Raw genomic sequence first — 19127 nt, 5'->3', positions numbered from 1 at the left:
GATGTGAATATACACACACACATTTTAATAGTTATTGATTGATGTGAATATACACACACATTTTAATAGTTATTGATTGATGTGAATATACACACACATTTTAATAGTTATTGATTGATGTGAATATACACACACACATTTTAATAGTTATTGATTGATGTGAATATACACACACATTTTAATAGTTATTGATTGATGTGAATATACACACACATTTTAATAGTTATTGATTGATGTGAATATACACACACACACATTTTAATAGTTATTGATTAATGTGAATATACACACACATTTTAATAGTTATTGATTAATGTGAAGATACACACACATTTTAATAGTTATTGATTAATGTGAATATATACACACACATTTTAATAGTTATTGATTAATGTGAATATACACACACATTTTAATAGTTACTGATTAATGTGAATATACACACACATTTTAATAGTTACTGATTAATGTGAATATACACACATTTTAATAGTTACTGATTAATGTGAATATACACACACATTTTAATAGTTGTTGATTAATGTGAATATCTCTACTCTTCCAACTTTTTCCTAAAAGAATCAAAATTTAGCTTTGAAGTGACCTAAATTATTTATATTCTACTATAAACTGATAAATTCCTTATACACACTGCTCCAAAAGACCCATACTCTTACATTCCACGTTCTAACAGCAAAAATAAAAATGGTCTTGTTAATGTTTTGAAACAAAATTTATAGAGCTATAAAAAACTGCAATGTGATACTACAGTCTATCATTATAATAGTCTAAATACTATGCAGAGTTTTAAGTATGGTGACCAGCTCACAGGAAATATTACATAACTGCACTGTTTGCTTTGAATTATGGAGAGACTCGGTACCATTACTTATACTAATTTAATGCACAGTCACTTAAGAAAACTTATTTACAGGAAGGATACATATCTACACATATGGAAAACATTGATTTTATTCACACATCACAAAAGAATGATTGTTTTTTGTTTTGTTTTTCTTTTACCAAATACTTAATTCACTGGAGTGTGCTCTCATAACTTGTCTCATAAATAAAAGTCAACATCTTAAAAAGTCAATTTTTATTTTTACTATTATTAGTCCATCAGCTCAACCACTTTATAAGCCCAAAACTGAACTCAACTTTTAAGTGGTATCACTTTTCAGATTTTATCATAGAAAATTAAAAAATGGAAGATAACTGTAAGATAGGAATAATTTAATATAAAAATAAGATGTCCACCAAAAGATGATGTCATTATCCATTGTCTAAGCTTGGTAGAGACCAACAGAATAATATGGAGAAAGCATATGGGAGGTGGAGGTGACATAAACAGTGAGCAACTAGGGGGTTCTAAGGTTGCATTAAATCTCCGAGATTGGCCAAAAACTGAAAACATAAAAATAAACATAGTTTCTTGAGGAATGACATGGAATAAATTACATCTCAATGAATTGTGTATAAAGATGTCTTACTATATTATAATCAACTGAAATAAAACATGTTTTTCCCAAAATAAAGATTTTGTTTTATTAAATCACCTGTGTTTACTTTTTTATACTTTGCTGCCACATTCATTGCAGTCTCTGCCTAACATTTTCTAAATTTGTTGTTTATTACAGATAGCCATATTTTTTCTGTTGAAAATCAAAGTATCACACAAAAAGGTTCTTTGTTTTTTAAAAGAAGACCATTTGTTGGTTTACAGATCCAATGGTGTGAAAAATCTGAAGACAAAATGAAAGTGTAACAAAATTTTTTATTGCTGCAGTCACAAGAGATTCAAATATTTTAACCTAATTTCTAAGTATATTTGTTTAAAAAATGTTCAAAAATTAGTATTCTCACAAAACCTCTAAGAGTGAATTTAATTTCAATGAGCATACAACATGAGATTGTGCACTAAAATGCTACATAGAATATGATGCAAGAAAACAGGCTGTTATGTAAAAATTCTTACATATTCTGCCAAATCTCAGATGCTGGTGATCATAGTATAGTCAATCTAATTTAGATTATGGTCATCTGTGGACTACAATTCCTTGGTCAAGAAGATTATATGTTCAGGAATCCTTATATTCAAGCATCTTTCAGATGCCAAACAGGTAAGGTCAATGACATATCAACAATGGGGTTACATTTATATTATACTAGTTTTTCTGATTTTTTATCAAAACATTCCATAAGTCAACAAAGTAAAAAAATGAAGGTCTGAAGTCTGCTTTGATGTAGAGCATTCATTGTTATTCTCTGACATAAATACATTTACCTTTTCATTTTCAATAATGTGTACACAGACTTGCAAATGTAAAACCTTCATGACAGTTGCTTTTTTTCTACTATTTCTACATATTATACCTACCAAGTGTATTTAACACACTAAATGTATAAACAGCATCACATACAATAAATCCAACTCTGAGTTATGTCCAATATTTTTGCTTAAATAAGTTTACTTTGGATGTGTAATCTTTAAGTCCATGTAATATTAACTAGTATTTGCAAATGACATTAATCTTTTCCTCGAAATTATATTTTATTTGTAACTTATTTGTGGATCCATATTATATATACTTGTTTCAACTATAAAAACAGAGCTATGCAAGATCAATTGCTTAACATTATAAGAGAAATTACTTCAAAAGTAAATTTATTTTTTACCAAATATTATCTTTTCACAAAGATTTAAAATGTTAATTATTTTGGTTAATGAATACTCAAGTTACTAGTATTATTATGCAAAAATGTCAATTCTCATCTCTACTGCAACAAGTTTTCTCATTACCTTATTTAACAGGCACAAGGTTTTGAAGATCCTTTCACACTAACCAAGATACGATACACTAACACCCTGGATGCTATGATTATGTCCTCATACACTTTCTTTGGCAAAAGGACAATGGATCATGAAATTAATTATGAATTTTATTGTTCTAATATTCCAGGTAAATTAAAAGTATTATAAAGAAACCTCTTCAGGTACAGTTTTTAGAGGTAAGATTTACTTGCACTGATGTGTGAGCAGTATAGACAGTTTGAAAAACAGTGTCACATATCTACATCATCAAATCATGACTTAAGTTTCACATGCCATCAAGTGTTTCTGACAGTCATATATAGATGCTACAACCAATTTTTTGTATATCAAACATGTTTGTGTGAGTGGGATTGATGAATATTTTTCTTATAGTTCTAAAATTCCAAGACATTTGGTAATATGATCACTGAATTAATTCTAATGTTTTAGCCTTTCAAATTAATGCTTCATGTAATCTTTACTTTTAACCAGACAGGTTCAGATCAGTTCATACACATAAACTTTCCATTGGAAAATCTGCAAACTACTAGTGTCAACACTGGGTGAAACATAAAGTTGCATGTTTCTTAAAACATATCTAAAAATAACAAGATATATCTCCTTCACTTAACTAATTTCAAGTTGTTTAATAATATATATCCACTTTCCTAACAGAACTATAGAGCACGTAATTTGACAATAGAATTGATTATTTTTTCACTGTACTGCTCTGGGTCTAACAGTATTTTGTGTAATGCATGAACTATACTGATTAAATGAAATGCATTTTAATTTTCAGATTTGAGAAAAGATGATAAACCACAAAAATGTTTAGAAACAATGAAAAATAATTTAATAGAATTTCCAAAATTGACAATAATGAAATTTCTAAAGAGCATTTCTTAGATCTGAATAAAACAAGACTAAAACTGTAAACTGTATAAAAAGACACACAGATCTCCAGCAGAGATGTATATTTAAGGAAACAAAACCTGCATACTAACCAGGATACATAAAACATTTTCAAAAATTATTCTTGTTTCATGCTGGTTTTAAATAGTGGTCCCATATCATATTTTAAATTAAAATTATACATCATTTATTTGTATAATGTACATTCATTTAAGCATCAACAATGAAATAACTAACAAAATGCATGTTCTCATTAGAAAAATTTACATATTGTACCAAATAAAATTTTATCCTAATGAGCTTTTTGTTATGGCTATTAACTAAATAATTGAAACACCATTCACTGAAAAATAAGGTTTTGAACTTAGCTGAATATATTAATAGGTATACTATATTTCAAATACTTATTTACTACAATGCTAAAATCAGATAATGCATCAACAAACAAATATATTTCCATATCTTATTCATTCAGACAAATTAAGTTAGAATGCACTAATATTCTGTATAAGTTCACTAATATTTACATATATGTATGGGAAAGTCTTATGTTGTGTAGAAATAGTTACCTGAGCACTAAAAGCAAGAAATCAAAATGCAAGAGGTATTTAAAAATAGCATTTAGAGACACTTTACATGAAACTTAACTTTCCCAAAACTTGCTGTTTAATTGTTGCTCTTATCTAAACTTATGACTATGAAAAACTTTCATTTAACAAACACTCCATACCTACTTTACTTATCTCAGTGCTATTTCAAATTTAATATAATTTATTTTATTATAGTGCTATTTTAATATAATGCTAATATATTTATTTGCATATTACAAACTGTGTATACAAAGAGAGAGACATAACTGTCATTATATTACCTACTGTATGAGTAGATTTATCAGATACGACAAAAGATTTTAAAAATGACTTCCCTTGATATTCCTCTCACTTTTAAGTAAAAGATTGTTATTGGATGTCTCCTATGTCAATTAGTATCACAAATATTGGGATAGAATGGAAAAAAAGCTAGGTGAAGTTCACAAATTATAGCATACACAAACACTGCAGTGACATGAGAAAAGAAATACAAATACTTTGTATTTTCAAATATTGGCTTATCTATGATCTAAAGAAAAACCTATTAAGACATAATGTCAATGCAGGATGTGCTTCTGATAAATTGGGACCAGAGCTAAAACCTATAATGAAAACTAAAAAAAGGTGAGTCTAGAGACAGGTGTTTCATCCATATCTAAAACACAAAGATAACAATGCTAAGGGTAAAACTATTTGATAATTTAATTCAGCTTTAATGTGACTTATTAATAAGTTAAATGTCTTGAACTTCATTGTAATAGATAATTACATAAATGTAAATTAATATTCTTAATTGCTACTGGTAAACTTTCCAAAATGTTGGCTATATAAAAATTCTAAGTATCTTTTCTTATGTACATTTAAATTAACATCAAGCAGTTAAAGGTTTGTTGGTATAATTTTTTTGTTATATAAACATACATATACACATGTGAACTTAAAACCCTAAGATGGGTGTGATTTAAATTTTATTTTTTTTTCTACATGTATAATAAGTTGATAGTAGAGATAATATTACTTAACATAGACAACTTATTCATCCTGAATAATTTTAAAAATAATAATAAAATAAACAAACTATCTGACAAATCAGAAAGGCTTCTTCAAACAATATTTATTCAGCTTCAGAGAAGTTCCAGTGTAGTATATAACTATGAACATTAAAATATTACAATCAAATTTCCTGTATCTAGTTTGGTAACAAATTTTAACTTTACATTTAGGTTGCATGTGTTAAAGTATATTCTAATTCAAATACATTAAAAGTTTATAAATGCTGAAAAAAAAACAAATGTCAAGAATATTACAAAGTTCTTAAAGTTGGAGTTGTAAGGAGAAACTAACTTATACTAAAAACTGTATAATGGTACAATGTTTTATGTTATACACTTGTAACATACATACCAGATCAATAAATAACAAAATATAAAAAGATTTAAATAATAGAAATTCCAAAATCTTAAAAACATACCTCTCTTTATAAACATGATATTAGTAATATCCAATTTCAATATCTCACAATATGTGCATTTTCAATTAAATTAGAAATCACAAAGTGTTATGCTCTGGATTTCTACAATATTATCAGAACATTTACAGAATTACAAATAGAGAAAAACCTGAGATGGTGTTCTTGAAGATAAAGAAATAATAACATTAAAATAACTCTCTTGTAACACAGCAAGTTCCATAATTCAACAGAATAAATTATAAAGAATTATACCATAACAAATGCCACTTAAATTACACATTAAACACCAGTATCTTTACATAGAAGTAAATTACCCCTTAACAACATATTCAGTGAATTGAACTTACAGTAGTGTAACTCACCAAGCTCAAGTTGTATTTGTTTATTAGCTAGAACACTAACGTAGTAACTATTTCATGTCATTTATTTATAATTATTTGACTTGAACAAACTCTGTACAGCTATTAACATTCATACCACTACAGTCTCACAAATCCTTCTCAAAATTAGATTTAATATTATCTGTATATTATTCTAAGCCTAGTACTATTATTATAAAAATATCAAAACAAATAAATCTAGAAAAATAAAATATTCATACTCATTAAACATGTAGCATATTATATATATGAATGTATGTGTATGGATATTGGAATCTCTTTTTACAAACTAACTTTATAACAAATATATATATAGAATGATAATGGCATATTATTGCATAAAAACTTAATTTTACAAATCAAACTAACAACACAGAAATACTAATTGACATTATTCACTCTTTAATCCACATAATATTTTTAGCATATGAAATGCTTCTTTACAATAAAAACAATAAATATGTTACTCTAGATGTGCTTGCTTTTCATCATTCAATTAGACATCATATCAGGCTTATATACAGCACTGAATAAAAGATGGTAAAAGCCACCTTCGTTAACAAATGGTTACAAACAAGTTATTTCCTGTAAGTATTATTTTTAAGGTAATTTTGTAAACTTTCATATTGTATAACATATATGCATATAATCTCAATATACTAAATGAAAATGTACAAATTATAAACAACAACATGTATAATAATTTTGCAATGTTGTGAATATCATTGCTATTATGCCTACCAACATAGTTCATGTCATCTTGTTTGTTGACTCATATTCAAAAAAATTATCCAACCACTATTTTATAAACCTATGCTAATAAGTTTGGTATCAAATTGAAGAATATAATTCAAATTGTAGTATTATATACTATTTAATTTTATATTTTAAAAGGTAAGTATTAAAAAAACGTACTTAAGTATCAAATTTTTTTGTGTGTCATGTAGTATGTTAAATGCAGCATTGGTTCGAATATATTTTTCCCATTTGTTTATGCACTTCTTGCATATTAGATGACATGATCTTATGCATAATTCATTCATTCATTTGCATTGAAATGCTGTATATATATCATAAGTGTGGGCGTGCACCATAATATTACATTACACATTAAATTCATCATAAATGCAACTTGACTTAATTTACAGTAAGTATTATAAATTCTTTGCAAAAGAGCATGGCTTGTTTTCCAGCCAAGATAGTGAAGCTTCTCACAAGCCTTACCCGATGCAGGCATACCTCACACTGCTCACAGTTTCCAGATCTTATCGCAGAGTGCCGTAGATCAAGAAAATGAAACCCCCCACTGCTTTAACATACCTACTCAATATATGGAGTGACCAAAAAAATATATGTATTTCAAAACGGGGTTCCTGCTCAAGGTTTTACCTAATGTATGTCAAATAGCTCTTCTTTTTGTTTAATATTTAGTACAGAAAAATATTAGCACTAGCACACAGTTCCTGTGCTATTGTTCTATTTGATGCACATATAACTATGGTAAGTATGTTTGTTACACAGCAAGAAGCATTCAACAATGTCTGTCAGTCAGTCAGTGAGATTGAGAAATGTATGCTTTTGAGAATTTTTATTGTCTTTTCTACTGTCCTTCTCCTCAAATGGTTGTAACACTCGTATACATTTATCCCTTAAAAATGCATCTCAAATACCTTAACTGTTGAAGATGTATAAGATTACACAGTCTGTACTTCACATATTGTGTATTCACCCCATTTCCACTACAAGTTCTATTGTATTTGTTTCATATACTTTTAAAAGTCAGCAAGTATACAGTATGCACACAAACATGTTCCAAAAGGTTCACAAAAGGTACAAAATCGAGAAAACATATTACACTAAACACTTTCTACAGAAGATATTTATGAGCACTATAATATGATGATTATGAATTTCAAATTTTAGTGATACACTGTACAGCAGCTATTCAGTCTATCAGTAATTTTACATGAAATAGCATAGTGAAAGGCATCAAAATACGACATGAAATTCAAAGTGATACAAGTACAGTATAAAAAATTATCTTTGAGTATCTCTAATGTCAGTAAAAAAAACTGACTCAAAGATAACTGAGTATATACATGTACATTAATTATACTTAAAATAATAAACATACAATATAACAATAATTGTAAATTTAGCTACACTAAAGAATTAGTCTAATGACCAGATAATTATCAAGATTAATTTGTATATCTTTACATTAATTTCCACTTTGAATTTACATGTGAATATCACTTAATATGAAATGTGTTCATAAAGAAAACATGTTCTTTCACATATTTTAGGAGAAAACTGGGGTTAAAGAATGATTGTATTATTAGTCTGTATTTTGTTAACCAAGTTGTAGCTGTAAGTGGCACTGAATTATGAATAATATGTAGTTATAACTAAGTTCAACATTTCTAACCTAGCACCTTTTACATTACATCAATATAAAGGCTCTTATGTGTCTTGCATAGCTTTATATGAAATCTATACATCAAAGATCTACATCTATACAATATAGCACTAAATATTCCATAACATTAACACACAGTAATCTTAATTTTGAGCTAAAACAGCCTAGCCACTTGCAGCTCAAAGACCGACATGCTATGCATTGGTGCAGTAAATTTTGAAAAAAAATATTTTTGCAAGATAACTGACATATTTAAAGTATAAGTAAAATTCATACCAAGATGTCTCCTATACAATGTAAAAAACTTTTTGGGTAACATACCCCTCAGTGTGAAAGTCCTACAGATGGTTATAGTAAGAAATATGTTATCCAATATTATTAAATACATTCCATTTCAAAATTTATACTATTATAAATAAAAGAAAACTCAAGTGTCAAATTTTGCTAAAAGCTAATTTCACATAGCCTCAGTCATTACCTTTCAAACATAAAGGCACAAAATTTTGTTTTTGAACATTCTATTATCAGTCTAATTCTTCATTAACAAGCACTAAAGTTGTGAGCTGGAATTTATTATCCAATTAATATGAGCAAGTATGTTCCATATTACTTTTAAAGTGACTAAAAACTTTTGTTAACTGTCAATTTCTTTCAGTTTTGTTTATTTGCTTCCAAATTTTAATTCTCACCAGCACATTCTACTAATTAAAATTACCATATAATTGCTAACAAAATATGTTTACTTTAAAGTTTTCTCTTTAAACAAAATTTTTCAATCTCATGTTTGAAAAATATTATAATTTAATTATACCATAAATAAACACTAAAATTATGTACTTCACAATAACCATAAAGATATCAAGCATGGTCCCTTATTGCAGATCATTTGTTTTCTATTCATACATCACTTTACAAAACTTGTTTAAACAAGGAAATAAATTAATATCATTTTTTACAACTGTTAATAAACACAAAGACACAGAAATTCTACTTTTATACTAATACTTCACAAATGGTTTAATATTAAAGCAAACATCAAATAAATACAGCACAAACTGATCAACAGTTTGCAATTATTTAGCAAATAAAAAATTAATTGATTAAAAACCATATTGTACAACCTAAATAGAGTAAACACTATGAAGCTCTTTTCATACATGTGATGCATATTGATTCAAGTTAGAATAATCATACAAGTTTCACTTCTCAATGTAAATTATGCTTCACATACACAAAACTATAATGGTTGAATGAATTTAATCAAGTACTTTTATTCAAGTTGTGGTTTTAGAATAAAACCAAATCAAAAATCACAATACATTACTTGTTTCACATTTCCTACATAGATGCATTCAGCATGACCATTTGCAAAAAAGTTTGTTATAAACATACATATGCATGTAAATATGTGCATCTTCTCAGTTATCTGTGATATGACAAACAGTATTACGCTTCTCAACTTATTACATACAACATTTGTGGTAAGGAAAGTAAAACAAAACTAATTTATGAAACTGTGTAGTTATAAATCATGATACAATGATATAAATTAAAAAAGTACCTCCTCACACTAATATACAATGTTAATTTTTCTGTGGTTTCAGCAGGAAAAAACACTCATTAAATAGTTTGAAAAAATAAAAATTGATGCATTACAAAATAGTTCATACAGGTTATATACCATCAACAAAACATTATTTATGTAACAGTAAATGTAATGAAAAGCCTAAAGGACCATCATAATAAATTATTACTTTATTTTTGGTCAAGTTTTGTTATGAAGATAACATAGAACCATACATATTTAATACCACTTTTAATTATTGGTCCACTGTATGCAAGAAAACTTACAACATACTTTTAATTTACAAACATGAAAAAGAAAATGCATTAATTTCAGTTTACTGTCTGTATTATATGAAGAATAATCAGTTAAATGATCATAGCAATTACTATCATACTTGCTAAAACAAAAATGAAATTCCAGTTTATTCATTACATCAAATTGGTAATTCTTAAACTTACAATCAAAATTATCAATTTCTAATTTTGTGTGTTCATAATGGAAATATTTTGAACCATATCATAGTCAATTTCTTCTTTTTAACTAAATTTAAATAATTCATTGAATCAATTTTATATGCAAACACTAAAATAAGTTTATGAAGAAATACTGAGAAATTACTGTAACTGCTAAACAATATCACCCTCAATAGAGCATGTAAACACTATGAATCTGTCAGTGTTACTCATCTTCAGTAACCTGAACCAAAGACAAAACTTAAAAAAATACCAATAACTCGAAAAAGTAACCTTTTCTATACTTTAATAAATTACTACTAGTTTACGTACTTATTCACAAATAAAATTATAGGAATATTTCATATAGGCAGTACTTTACAAATTAAATTGGTGTTAACTTCAATTTTTATAAGCGTACTCTTTACATTTTTTTTTAACCTAACTTCGCCTATACATCAACCACAATATTAACTTGCACAGACTACGGTGGCCAAAACAATACATGATTGCGTAATACGTCTGTTACAAATAATATACTATTGCTACATATTTATCACCCTACACACGTTATGCTTTTCTTAATAATTTTCAAACGCTCAAAGTTTTCTCCAAATGTGTATTCTTTTGTAAGTTAGATCTATACAACTTAAATCCCAGCGTAGCCAAGTAAACGCTATGTTGATGTCCTATCAATACCAATGCAATTAATAACACTAATAGTAATAAGAACAGTGGTAATACTACCAGTGATGGTAATAGCTTACCTGCGTTTCTCTTTATGCACTCCAGGCATTAAAGCCATTTTTCGATTTCGAATAAGTCCCTGACCTGATTTTAGAACTAAGAATTCAGAAAAATAAGCAGAACTATCGATAAAATGAATTAACACAATTACAAACACAAAAGCGCTAACAATCCGAAACAACGACAGTTTTTTTCGCAATATTCAATAAACGTAAACACTTTCAGACAGCAAACTCTATACAGTCCACTTCATAAAGCTAGGCTTAGTGGCTTTTCCTCGAAACTCTCTTACAGCCTGACGTCAAACTAGCTAGCTCTATCATTGGCTCGTTTTTGAGGGTAGGGCAGGCAGTGACAGCAAATTGCTAGGAACGGTGACGTAGAACATTTATCATCGAAAACCAACAGGCTAGGCGTGGTCTAGTGGTTAGCATGCTCAGCTCAAACTTTGAAACGAAGATTTTAAATTCATGCAGCTCCTGCATGGATCAATGTAAGTGTAAAACAAATTCGAACCAAACTCCAAACATTACAGAATACACTAATTATATTAGCATACAGAGTACCTAAAACCAATTCATCGAAGTTCATGCATAATTACTCAAACACACAAACAATACCAGATAGACTTCTACAGAGTACAATAAAATATTTTAATAAAAATTGGCGAAAAAAAATGAGTTGTTATGCGAACTAGACAGGTATTGTATATGTGATGAAGAGAGACCTAAACACCTCTCCCAGTTAAATCTATACATTAGATCATTAAGATTAAAATAATTTAAAATAATAATAATAACAGTAATATTAGAATAGAGATAAAATAAAACAGGCCACCTACATTCTAGACTTATTAATAAAAATAATAATAATAAATCAAAGAACAATAGAAATGGACATTGCTTTGAAAAGGACCAGACTAAATTTATGATATCACTCCAGCCATTCTGTATTTAAATCGAAATATATTAATCTGGCCATTCCGACAAAGTCATGGAAGGAAGAAGAGGTCAAATGTACCTGATCCTCCTTGGTATACACATAAATATACCCAAATACCAGAGAGGGAGAGGGAGAATTCATGTACCGTTGCCATAACATCGCCCTCCACATTTTCGGGGCGTGAGTGCATTTTATAAATGATGGTCAAATCTTTCTTTTCGATCAGATGAGTGTAGGCCTGCAGATACTCGTTTTTCATAAGTTCGTTTTTTTTTTTTTTTTTGTTCTCAATACAGGATCTTATATAAATTGTCTCAGTAAAGAAAGCTCTGAATGAAGTGAAAGTTTATAAGCATTACAGCTGAAATGAGTATATCAGCCAAACACTTCCAAAAATTACATCGTATAATATTTCAGGATAAGTCTAAAAAAATTCGGACACACTCTTGTATATCAGTTCACAAAGCTTCAAATTATTAAGTTGAGAGTCGTGGGTTAAAGTTTTGATAGGAATTAGTTACTTTAAATCCTACTTTTAAAGCGGCACATTAATCTAGTGAGCCTACGGTAATAGACATATAGAGGCACTCTTGACTAGTAAAAATTTACATTGCAAGATATATATGAATTTTTTGCCTGGTGCCGCCAGTTGGTTTATTAAATGATTATTAAGCGCAGAGCAACACATAATTGTTAACCTGTGCTGTATACACTACGAGTGTCAAAATTCGATTTTTAGGGTTAAAAACCTCAGATCTGCCTCTCGGCAGCGGGGGCGCTGATTTACTACATGTGTTGTCGAACTGAGGTTTCTGTGTTGGGTTATGTATGAACAAGTCTGGTACAGAAATAGTGAAAATAGGAGCGGTCTGTAAAAACTGAGGAGAGGGGTCCGAATTTTAATTTCGCCTTCTAATTCACTACAATGAGAACTGATTAAAAAAAATGGTTTAAATTTGAAAGAGATGTATCGAATTAACTTTGGCTAATTATGAGGAGAGGGTGAAATGACTTAGTAAATATTAGATAATGAATGCAAGCGTGAGTAAAGAAACGCGAGTATCAATGACCATGCAAATGTTATAATCAAACGTTCAGACTCCATGATAAGAGCCCTACCAAGTCAAAATGCAAATTCACAGGGGGAGCGAATTTATTTGTTTTTGTTGTTTTTTTTTTTGTTCATCCATTTCTCATCCCAATTACTTTCGTCATAAATAAATAAATATTGTTGTAAAAGCCAAGGTTGGGGAAGTGACTAAAGTTATTTCAGGGAAATGTTACCCAACCCTGCCACTCACCCACCAACTTACTGGCCTGGTTATAACTTTCTACTAAATATTATCGATTCAGTTAAATTAAATACCATGAGTGAAATAATCTAAAGTAGAGATTTACCTGGAAACTGAACAACAAATGCTCAAATTTAAAACAAAATAACAAGCGATAATGCTATCAAACTTTTGATATGTCTTACAATAATTTCAAGTTTTGTTGTTGAATTTTTTCCGATTAACGGTGTTTGTATACACATAACACTATGTAACACAAATTTTGTTCATGGATAGTATGTGTTATTTCTTAATTGCTTATGTTGTAAAAGTACAGAAAATGGCCATTATTCCATTCAAACTTTGCTTTTGTGGCCTGGAAAATGAAATTTAAAAATTAACCTATTTTCTGTGTAAAAACGGGCAAATTTGCAAATTTTCATTTACATAAGATCTATATAGAACAACATATGAATCAAGATTTACATGTATTTATACTAAAGTTATTCAAAGATGTTTAGAAGTGAGTAGTTTTTCGAGATTTGCGACTGTACTGTAAATCACTTCCACGTATCAGCCCCCAAATATAGTCTTCTATCATGTTTTTAGGTCACAAAAGAAAAGTTTGAAGAAAAAAATAGGTCTTTTCCATTTACTTTACGCATAAGCGATTAGGAAATAACATTTTCTGCTCAGGAACAAGAACAAGTAAACATTTTGTTACATACTGTAATCTGTGCCTTGTCTTTGGAAAAAAATGTATTTACCAGTTGTGTAGGAAGGAGTTCCAAAATGGGACAGACGTGCAGATTTTACAATGAAAGTATAAGGAGCAGATAAGTCTGAGGGAGAGGGGATTCTCCTCAGAAAATTATTAACATAAGAAATATAATTTACGGTTGCTATATAAGTGCATAATAGTGAAGGTGCTATAGCACTTCAGGTTCTGATGCCTCTGATCACTAAATGTAATAATGTTTTTTACACGCTTTATAAGTTGCAAAAAATTGAAATTATAATAAATAGCAATGATACCTAACTGATGATTAAATATTTTGTGATCATTACTTTTATAGGTTTTAGTTTTTCTTTGTATTGATGTATGAGATTATCTGTTGATAACGTTTTAGTTCTGATCTGTGTAGTTAGCTTACTTTGATTTGAAATTATTATGATAACTACCTGTGGCCGAATAAGTCAAGTAAAAATGTTTACACATGTGGTAAGTAATCAACCAATTTATAAATATATATATATTGTTTTGAATTTTGCGCAAAGCTACACGAGGGCTATTTGCGAGTTTTTCAGTATAAGACTAGGGGTAAGGCAACTAGTCATCACCACCCGCCGCCAACTCTTGGGCTACTCTTTTACCCACGAATAGGGGTATTAACCGTAAGATTATAACGTCCCCACCGCTGAAAGGGCGAGCATATTTAGTGTGACGGGAATTCGAACCCGCAACCCTGGGGTTACGAATCGAGTGCCTTAACCACCTGGCCATGCTGGGCCACACAAAAATATATTCAACTTTAAAGTCTTTCACTGAGTTTCAAGACATTATACCAGTAACGATATTGTGCTTTGTAATGTCACTTTACGATCCCCAGTTTTGTTTCATGGTGTTGCCCCTTACTTTATTATTGTATTTATAAATATTTATTCGTAGATTTTGCAGAACATAAAAATACCAAGGATTAATTTATGAAATTTCTTTTCTATAAGTTTTTCTGTGTTTTACGTTTTAGCTGAAAACATCTTCTGCGATATGAAAGGCATTGATTGGGTTATAACATCCTCCTTGGCTGTTATGATATGATGACGTTTCAAAACATTTATCTTTTCTATCTGCAGAAAAGTCGTCCAATAAAAAAAAATCCCTAATTTTATAACAGTTTATTACTGTGTGTGCGTTTTTCTCATAGCAAAGCCACCTGCCGTGTCCACCGAGGGGCATCGAACCCTTGATTTTAGGGTTGTAAATCCCAACACTTACCGGTGTACTAGTGGGGGACGAGAGTTTATTACGTTTATTTTCTTTTATTTTTTCCATGTGTCCAGTTTTATCGTACACTAAAAATAACTGAGTGTCTGGAGCTTATTATGGTTATCTCTTCACGCTAGGTCATAGGTCAGCGGTAAATGTGTGGACAAATAAACATAAAATCTGTATAAAGTTATACACATTTACAAATAATTAATTCTATAGTTCAACTCACTTTTTGAAAAGAAGTTAAGTCATGAGAATTTCTATCGACTGACATGACATCTTTCACATTAATAGCAACAATTTTATGAGTGTAAAACTAACCAATCTTGAGCTTCAACCTCAATGTGAGAGACAAAGTCCCAACTTTTGTTTGCAGCCTCTTTCTGAGAACAGAGATGTTCCATATGTAAACCGAGCCCTGCTGGTGTTATGTTTCAAGAGATCGGTCGTTTCAGACTTGAAGTGAATATATTCTTCTCTGTGATTACTCTAGTAATAAAAACCAGATTTGTTTATAGTAGTCTTTTACACACAGTTCGTGTAAGTTTACAAGAGTATTATATCTTATTTCTGTGGGTTAAATTAATCTGTTGCTTTTTAATTTGTAATACCCCTAAGATTTTTTTACTGCATTTTATGACTTTTTTTCGTTCTCGTTAATAGCACTAATAAACAATAGGAAGTAAGGCGCTTAGAGCGCTTTCTAATCGTGATATTTTCTTGTAATTAGCTGAAAGCATGTTTTCCTTATTTTTTTTAAGCACGTAAGTTTTAATTTCATTTTACGTGTTTGCCCTCAAAAATCAAACTGTAATTATTTTGCTGAATTTGAAATAATTAATAACACACAAAATGTAGTGTTACGCTAATATAAATGTTTTAATGTTAGTGACCACTGTTTTAAAAGTAAAAACGTGTTAAAATTTAGAAAATATGTTTTAAATATTCAACCCCATTTTATATTACTTATTTTCGTCTCCTGATTACAGTTTTTAGGTAAACATTTGTAACTGTGTACAGAAAAATTTGTAAGTTACTGCATCAGCATATTTGTTTTGTACATATGTATCTGCAACTCACATAACAACGATATAAAATCGCGGTGGAACGGATGCACCAGAATTACTTTTTGCCATTATCTGGCGTTATGTACACTGATCGCTTTAGGAAAATGTGATAACCTTTTCACACGTGAAATATTCATACACTCGGGTGCGTTCAAATCGGGGATTTATAATATCCAAGACGGATATATTCTTTTTCTTAATGGTACTGCAAAACAAAGAAATGTGGATTAAGGTGCGGCATCAAACCCGTCCAGGAAGAAAACTCCAACAAGTCAGACCCCAATCGTGGTAAGAAAAGTACAGTCTTGTAACAGGTGAAAAGTCACAAACACAAAGGTCAGTGGCAAAAGCCATCCATATGCTCTAAGCAACAGTACACAATGAAATCAAGAAGGATCTTCTTCATTTGGAAAATACACATAACGCGTACATAGTTTTTCCCACGACATATTTTTTTCATATACTGTATACTTGAAGTAGCTGGAGACTGAAACTGGCATTCATGCTTTTCCATACGGATAAATATTGATCAAGCAGTATCTATGGATTTCTGTAGATGGTTAATTGAAAGTCTGCAGAGAGCGGTGGTGTGCTTTATGCGTGAAGTATTAATAGTGGTTGTTTAAAATATTTATACGGTTTAGTTTACTATAAGTTGTATTGCGTATTAATTTTTCTATAGTAGAGATTAGACTCACTTTGTTACAGGATATGATTTTCCTGATCTTGCTGTTACCTTGTGTATGTTTGAACATAAGAAGACAAAACGATTCAAGTTAAAATAGTTTATAAATCTTTATTAGCCATGCAGTTACAAAGACACGTGCGTAAATAAAATAAAGTTGTTTTGTTGTTTTTTGAATTTTGTACAAAGCTACTCGAGGGATATCTGCACTAGCCGTCCATAATTTAGCAGTGTAAGACTAGATGGAAGGCAGCTATTCAACACCACCACCAACTAGCTCGTGGGCTACTCTTTTACCAACGAACAATGTAATTGACCGTTACATTATAACGCCCCCACTGTTAAATGGTCAAGCATAGAAACTTAAAGGGCGAGCATGTTTAATGAGACGGAGATTCGAACCCGTGACCCTCAAATAACGAGTCGAGTGCCCTAACCACCTGGCCGAGTCCATAATAGAGTGAATATTGTGTTAAGTAGATCAAGAAACAATGTAATTTTCAAATTCAAGAGTGCATTGCAAGCTTACCTAAGATGGATCAGTTTGAAGATACTATAAGCAGAAAATAAAGAAGGACAAACAGTGAATATGAGTCCATATCTTTATGCTGTTACGTCGAAGTTAATTGCTTGTGTTACATTTTTCTATGAACATACATTTGTTTCTGCTTGTAAAGCACAGCTGTCTGTTGCTACTGTATTTTTTATATGGCAGGGGATGTCACATTTATAAGTCTTGCTGAAACTGAACTGATCTGTTTTGTGTTCATTCTATAAAACTTCTCTATCTGCTAAAACAGAAGAAAGAACTTTTGCACGAACCAAAGATATGAAAAGAAATAAAAAAATATCATAATTTCAAATTAAACACATGTTTACTGTCGTATCTTCATTATACCTTCAACCTCTCAATTTATATTAACTTGTAACACCTCTTGCAATCAGTAGAGCTTCATTTCAGCAGGGCACAACAGAGAAACATGATCAAGCATGTATAAGCCCTTATTAAGAACCCTTTTAGCACGATAGCTTTGTCTAGGATTTACGACAAGTTTACGACCTTTTTATTTCCTGGCAACTAACTTTAGAAAAAATTACCTGTACATATCTACAGTTGGATAGCGACAAAATATTGCAGTTCTTTCAACTGCAGCAGCTTCACCTTTCCTACCTCGTGCCCCCCGCTAGTAGTACAACGGTATATCTAGGAATTTTCAACGCTAAAGTCAGGGATTCGATTTCGTCGGTGGGATTAGCAGAAAGCCAGATGTGGCTCTGCTATAAGAAAGCACTTTTTACCTCGGAGTCTTACTGGATTCAAACCTTAAAACTGAACGTAAAAACTAAATTCTAACTGAACTAATCAGGTTATACTTTTCTATAATAACATCTTTAGACCACATGCACGAGGAACAGAAGACACCTCATAGTGAATCTTAACTTTAAAATGTGTAAATAACTGAACTTTGAAGACATTAATGCAACTAATTGAATAAAGTAGAATAGATGAAGAATTAAACTGAACAAAACGTAGGACAGACTTTAAAATAAAATAAAACATATAACTTAGAGAAATGTTTACATGGTATTTACAAGTTCACAGATCTGTGACAGAAAAGGGTAATAATTGCTTGATACAGAGGTCTACCAGGGAATGTATTAACAAGTTAATCTGAATTCTGACCTACCGATTTGATTGAAAGGGACAAAAATAAAGTTTAAATGTAGACAGAACACTTTATGTATATGTATAAGTCAAGATTAGCGGAGTTAGAGGGAGTGGTAACTAGGGTAGCTAGCTACCTTCTTAAATTAGACA

General features: G+C 30.0%; 1 protein-coding gene across 2 annotated transcripts in view; it reads right to left on the bottom strand.

Annotated features, from left to right (window-relative positions):
- Positions 1-11639, bottom strand: part of LOC143229605 (uncharacterized) — a 108893-nt gene extending 97254 nt beyond the window's left edge. Inside the window, exon 1 of one of the 2 annotated variants that reach the window (XM_076462167.1) lies at positions 11374-11639. In XM_076462167.1, coding sequence (XP_076318282.1) covers positions 11374-11411 — 38 coding nt within the window. In that variant the 5' untranslated portion in view covers positions 11412-11639. The remainder of the gene's footprint in view (positions 1-11373) is intronic. The other variant, XM_076462169.1, reaches the window with a different exon arrangement.
- Between the last annotated feature and the right edge of the window lie 7488 nt (positions 11640-19127).

This window comes from Tachypleus tridentatus, chromosome 10 (genome assembly GCF_004210375.1).
Source record: "Tachypleus tridentatus isolate NWPU-2018 chromosome 10, ASM421037v1, whole genome shotgun sequence".
Taxonomy (NCBI): domain Eukaryota; kingdom Metazoa; phylum Arthropoda; class Merostomata; order Xiphosura; family Limulidae; genus Tachypleus; species Tachypleus tridentatus.
Note: the sequence above shows the minus strand (reverse complement) of the source record. Positions and strands in the feature narration are given on the sequence as shown.